This window comes from Austrofundulus limnaeus, unplaced genomic scaffold (genome assembly GCF_001266775.1).
Source record: "Austrofundulus limnaeus strain Quisiro unplaced genomic scaffold, Austrofundulus_limnaeus-1.0 Scaffold72, whole genome shotgun sequence".
Taxonomy (NCBI): Eukaryota; Metazoa; Chordata; class Actinopteri; order Cyprinodontiformes; family Rivulidae; genus Austrofundulus; species Austrofundulus limnaeus.
The window spans coordinates 1,314,876-1,321,452 of record NW_013952474.1 but is presented as its reverse complement, the minus strand read 5'-3'; the positions used below and the strand labels follow the sequence as shown (position 1 = coordinate 1,321,452).

General features: G+C 38.4%; 1 protein-coding gene across 1 annotated transcript in view; it reads left to right on the top strand.

Annotated features, from left to right (window-relative positions):
• Positions 1-2,121: 2,121 nt before the first annotated feature.
• Positions 2,122-6,577, top strand: part of LOC106519154 (rho GTPase-activating protein 20) — a gene marked incomplete at its 5' end in the record, with an annotated part of 15,160 nt that continues 10,704 nt past the window's right edge. Inside the window, 6 exon segments of the mRNA XM_014010700.1 lie at positions 2,122-2,207; positions 3,598-3,771; positions 3,881-4,030; positions 5,433-5,474; positions 5,642-5,726; positions 5,818-5,895. Coding sequence (XP_013866154.1) covers positions 2,122-2,207; positions 3,598-3,771; positions 3,881-4,030; positions 5,433-5,474; positions 5,642-5,726; positions 5,818-5,895 — 615 coding nt within the window.

Sequence of the window (6,577 nt, the reverse complement as noted above, 5' to 3'; positions counted from 1 at the left end):
CACCTCAGGGCTGTTAGCTTGATCACTGAATTTTTACCTGGGATTGTGTGTCTGGCCTTAACCTGACGACTGTCGATTGTCTTTTTGTATTGTATTTGTATTGTAATTTTGTATCTAACATAAAAATATGGTGCAGATCTGATTAAAAATGATGAAAGAAACAAGTGAAACAGATCAAATCAGTCGAAGAATCGAGATGTACTTTGGTTGTTGAAGCTACTGAGAATTTTGAGAAGAAGTTGAAATTCAGTTGTTAAACCTAAAACAGGGTTCCTGCACATCCTTAAAAAGTCTTAAAAGGCCTTGAATTCATCAATCCAAAAATAAGGCCTTAATTAGCCTTAAAAGCCCTTTAATGTTCAGAAGTCTTAAAAATGTTATCACATTGTAAATAGGACGACTGTAATTCATATCAAATATTAAAATAATTGGTAACATTTATTTATTTTTGAAATATTCACATTTAGAYGTTCACAATTGACATCACTTCCTGTTATTTCACATGCAAATATCTCAACAACTGTCCATCTGAGCAACGTGAAATTTGTTTTGTAATTTGTTGATAATGTTGTCTTTCCAAAAATGCATTCATATTTCTTACAAACATTTTACATCACAGGCACAGTCTATTCTTAGACTGCTAAGAATGTTCTTTTAGCTTTATTTGACAAAATAACAGTTAGAAATGGATAAATATAATCGGTCTATTAGCAGTATTTAAATAATTCAACCAAAAATACTTGGATTCATGAGTTTCTGCCAAGTTTTTGTCATTTGTGTTAATTGTGAAATTGGTCTTAAATTTGATTTCACTTGGCATTAAAAAGTCTTAAATTTAACTTTCCTTAAACTGTAGGAACCCTGTAAAACAAGCAGATCAAAAGTTTGTACTAAAAGTAGCAAAACACTTTCTAAAAGCTAAAAGTAGCCTACCAGCAAGCGATCTGAAAATAGAAAAAGTCTAGCTAAAAGTAACAAAATGTTACTTAAAAACTAAATGTAGCAAAGTAAACACCATTAAGAACAAAATTATATCATAAAATAGCTGAAAGATAAAGGAAGAAAAGCAGTAGCTATAAGTTAAAAAATAGCTAAATGGCAGCTAGTGTCTAAAAGTAGCATTAGATAAAAACAGTAGAAAGTAATTAGCCAAAAGCTGCAAGTCACAGAATAGTAGCTAGAAAATGAAATCACAAGGCTAGTTAACTACAAGTATGGAAATCCATGCTAAAAGGAGCTAAACAGTGGCTAGATGGCTAAMRTAGCTAAAGGTTAGCTAGAATTACAAAAACATTAGCTTAAAGCTAAAAGTAGCAACATGGTAGCATGAAGCTGAAAAGAGCAAAAAGCTAGTTAAAAATAGCAAACAGTAGGTGAAAAATAACTAGATGACAGCTAGAGGTTAATAGCATTAAATTTGCTAAAAACTAAAAGTAACACAATGTCAGCTAAAGTTGATTGTAGCAAAACGTTGCCTTTTAGGAGCGAAAAGCTACCTAAAAGTAGCAAAATATTTGCTGGAAGATAAAAGTAGTAGCTAGAAGCTAAAATAGGCAAAAGTAGTCAAAAAACTGACAAATTTTTCATTTCTTTTTAACTCCTTTAACATGAGTCTGTTTATGTCTGTCAGGAAAATGTTTGTTTTCCTTGATGACATCACAATCAATTTTGTTGCATCAAACTAAATGTTGAAGTTATAAATTGAAGCTTTTGTCCAAACTCTGTCCGGACCCGTTCAGAACTCTGGCAGATAAAAAAAAAAGGCTGAACTTGAGTTCAGTCATGAGAAATGTTCACGTCAGTCCTCAAACAGGCCCTTAAAAGCAGGAAATCAGACCAATAAAAGCTACAAGAACTCAACGAACCAACACAGACCTGCCTAAAACAGCCTGTCTCTGTCCAAGTAGGTTAATCTGACACACAATGAAAAATGCTGTGTAATTGTTGTTTGTCTCACAAATCCTTCAACAATTAGAATAAAAGTATTGATCCCTGAGTGGGYGGGGCAAACCCAGGATCAATTTAAGCAGCAGATTTTTGACAGTCTGCAGACAAACTGAAGTTGAAAATTAAAAACAGAATATTTAAACGAGATWTTTTTCTTCTTTGTGTTTTTTTTAGCGGATGAGGTTTCAAAGTTATCGTCGTCAGTCTGCCCCGTCCTCCGTCATCACCAAGGCTCTGACCAGGTCCAAGACCGTCTCCAGGTACAAGAACCGGGTCCACACCTGAGTTTGTTTTCACTTCAGTTTGTTTCAAAGAACAAATCCTCTTCATCAGCTCCTTCTGCTCTTTTACTTTCAATAAAAAGACTAAACTACATTTTTATTATGTCAWTTTATGTTTCTTTGTCTCTCCATACATCCTTTTTGTTTCCTKATGCTTCCCTTTTGTCTTCTTTCTCCTCTTTTTTGTGTTCTTATGCTTCCTTTTCATCTCCTTATAGTTCCTCGTTGCCTCCTTATACTTTCTTGTCTCCTGATGCTTCCCTTCTGTTTCCTACTTTCATTTGTCTTCTACTACTTCATTTTTGATTCCTTCACCTCCTTCTTGTCTCCTTATGCTACCTTTTTGTCTCCCTACATTTCCTCGTTGTCTTCTTATACATCCTTATTCTCTCCTTTTACTTCCCTTTTGTTTCCTTCTAKTTCTCCTTTTGTCCTACTACCTCCTTTTGTCTTGTACTTCATTTTTGATTCCTTCACCTACTTTTTGTCTCCTTCCTCCTATTTTTGTCTCCTTATGCTTCCTTTTTGTTTCCTTCTACGTCTTTCTTGTTTCCTTCTACTTCCTTTTGCCTTCTATTCCATTTTTGATTTCTTCACCTACTTTTTGTCTCCTTATGCTTCTTTGTTGTCTCCATATGCTTTCTTTTTGTTTCCTGTTACCTCCTTTTTGTCTCCTACATTCTTTTTGTTTCCATTGCTTACTTTTTGTCTCCTTATTTCTCCTTTTTGTCTTTTACTTTTTTTTTGTCTCCTACTTCTATTGTTTCTTTTTGCTACTTTTTGTCTCCATATTTTACTTTTTTTGGTCTCCTTATGCTTCCTTCCTTTAATTCCATTTTCGTTTTTGTCTCATGTTTTTTAGTCTTCTTATGCTTCCTAATTTAAAATAAACACAATTTTGCCACAAAAAAGGAAAAAAAAGAAAAACAATATGTGGTKTTTTTCATAGCTCTGAGCAAAATGTTTGTTTGGGTGGAGTTATCGTCCTCAGATACAAACAGAGGCTCACACCTGAACACCTGAAGCTTCATTCTCAAACTGTCACAAATGGATCAAGTGGACGTGTTGGATCAGCTCTAATAGATAATCCACCTGTTGACAAACTAACCAAAGGATCAGGCATCTATTAATAGTTTCAGTCTTTGAACATATGGACAAGGAAAGTGAAGAGTTGTAACCGTGTTTGAAAGCTCCTGAAGGTTGGACCGTGCTGACAGTTTTAGATGATTGACACGTGTCARTCTGCCAAAGATTAGGGACTACAGTAGGTGGAGACAGTTTTACAGGTGAAGTTGAGGATTTCCTGGGTGATGTGGTCAGGACTTCCTGTTGTCTTAAAGTGAAGTTCTGCYGTTTGTTTCTGTCACAGAGACAGTTTCCTGGTTCCTGTGTGTCCAGAGACGTGTCCGTTGGTCCGGTCCCTTCTGACCATCCCCRACAGAACCTTCCTCCTCTACGGACACGCCCAGCTGAAGACCGGCATGCAGACCCAGGACCGACACCTCTTCCTGTTCACCGACATCCTGGTCATCGCTAAGGCCAAGTAAGCTAAGGCCAGTTTGATTCTCCCTGCATGAGCCTCACCTTTGGTTCAAATCCATCTGTGTGTGTGTGTGTGGGGGTGTGTGTGTGTGTGTGTGTGTGTGTCTCAGATCAGCCAATCACTTCAAACAGAAACTCCAGGTGAGTGTGTGTGAGATGTGGATCGGAGGCTGCACGGACGAGGTGTGTGAGGGAAGCACAAACCCTGAAAGGAGCTTCGTTCTGGGCTGGCCCACCTGGAACTGTGTGGCTGTGTTCAGGTAACACACACACACACACACACAGCGGGTTGAGTTTAGAGTGTAAACACGGGTTTTTTCATCTGGATTAACATAAAAACAAACAAACTCCACAGATTTGTTCTGATCTAAAACCAAACTTTTTCTTGAACTTTGCTTCGTTACGTCAGAGACATTSAGATTGTTTATGTTTCAACAGAGAGCAGGGCAGAGATGCTGTAAAACTTTATGTCTCACAGAAACAGAAAACAGACAGGATGAAGCATCAGCTCCTCCTGACAAACCTGAACCAAATATAGAACAGCAGGTTTATGAGCAACCAGAGGAACTAAGATCTGCAGCTGAGATTCTAAAAGATCCAAACGACTCATCTCAGTAATAATCTGGGCTCCTTCAGTAAAGCAGAGTTAGGTAATCTAGGATAAGTTTAGCTTAATTAAACCCTATCTAACTGGGACTAAACAAACTTCTATAAAAACAACAATAATCACAAAGAAACTACATTAAATTTAGATGTCTATCTGAATCTAACAGTTTCTGTGGAATGTTTATTAATAAATAATATCTTACCTGTTGTAGATAACTTGTTGCACAATCACAGTTTGGAAAAATAGTTTAGTTTTGACCAGCTTTAGCTTTGTGTCCTGCAAGCACAAAGCTTGGCTGTGTCGGGCGCCAAGTGGAAATAAATTTCCTCTAACATTTTATTGTTATTTAGCTCACTGTTCTTACATTTTGCTCATTTTCTACTGAAWGTTAAATTTAAACGTTGTGACTAAATGAAGCTTAYATTTAACAGTTTTGGAATGRAACACAGCCTGAACTGYTGGGGCTCAGCTCTTGTTRGGATGTCATCATCCTGAGACAAAAGCAATCGCTAACGCTGCTAACGCTACTGAAGATGGTATTTAAAATTACAATTCTACATGTGTTTGTTAAGTACAATATGGATGTACCTGTGGTCCGGCAGTTTAAAGTGCAGCTGCAACTGCAAGTCTGATGTCTTGTAGGGAAACGTTAGCTTGGGGGAGCAGTGGCACAGAGGTTAGAGGTTGCCAGTTCAACTCCCCCAGAACAACCAGCCCCACTCTGGGCTCTTGTGCAAGGCCTGGGCTGCCTTTAAAAAATGGCAGCCCACTGCTTCATGTGTGGAGTGAGAAGAAATGCAGAGAACAAATTTTCCCACCAGGGTATCAATAAAAAAGTAGAGACAGATGAGACATGTAGGATGGACAAAACAAGTGAAGACATATGAGACAGGAGGATCTAGGGACAGACAAGCCAGATATGATTATGTGTAATCCATGACACTTATTTAAATCAAGCAAAAACACCATCATCCACCACTTGTTAACAGAAATGTTCTGATCTGACTGAGCAGGCAGCGATATTTAACACTTCCTGTATGTTTGTTTCCTCTCAGTTCAGCGGAGCAGAAGGAGCGATGGCTGTCCATCCTGAAGAGGTAAACCTACAAAAAAGTCTTTTCTATTCAGTCCCTCAGACAGACTTTGGTTTTTGTCTCTTCTGTCCCTCAGACACACTTTGGTTTTTGTCTCTTCTGTCCCTCAGACAGACTTTGGTTTTTGTCTCTTCTGTCCCTCAGACAGAGTTTGGTTTTTGTCTTCACAGTCGGATCAAAGCAGAGAAGGAGAACGAGGAGCCAAAGACCATCCCTTTGAGAGTCTACGGGAAAGGACTCAACACCTTTGCTGTGGTTAGTTTCTCACTTTGAAGCTTGCTGCGTCGTGTTTTCTCAGTTATTTCAGTGGGGTTTTTCTTCAACATGTGTTTTTTCATCCAATCAGACAAAGACACTTCCGGTCAGCAACTCAGATCTGACCAATGAGGTGATCCGTTTGGCCCTGCAGCAGTTTGGCATCATAGTGAGTAAGAAATGCAAAAAAAACATGTTTCAAATCTGAGCTAAACTTAAGTTTGTTCATCCTTCCTCTGGGTTTTTCTCCACAACCTGACTACACATAACTGGTAGATGGTGGCCTGTCTGTCAGCAAAGTATCTCATGAACCAGTGAGATTTATTTATTTTTATTTAACCAGGCAAAACCCATTGAGACCACTGTTCTCTTTTGCAAAGGAGGCCTGGGGGCAACCTATTTTACGTTTTGGTCTTTGGGAGGAAACCAAGTACCTGGAGAAAACCCACACAAGCATGAGGAGAGCATGCACACCAAAAGACTCCACTCAGAAAGACCCCAGGTCCAAATTGGGGATCGAACCCAAGACCTTCTTGCTGTGAGGCAACAGTGCTAACCACTGAGCCGTCATGTTGCCTAGATTTGATTGAAATTTACAGAAAGAAAGTATTTTGTTGTCACATACAAGGTTTGGCAAAATTCTATCCTAGATCTTTTGGATCTTTTCAAATTATTAAGCTTTAAAAGTATTGGTATCGGTATCGATATCGATGTCGGCGATATTGGCCCTGTATTTACTTGGTATCGGATCAATACCAAAATTCCCAGTATCGCCCACCTCTAATGGTGCGTTCACACCAAACGCGATTTCAGCATCAGGAGCATCAGGTTTACATACAAAGTCTATGGTG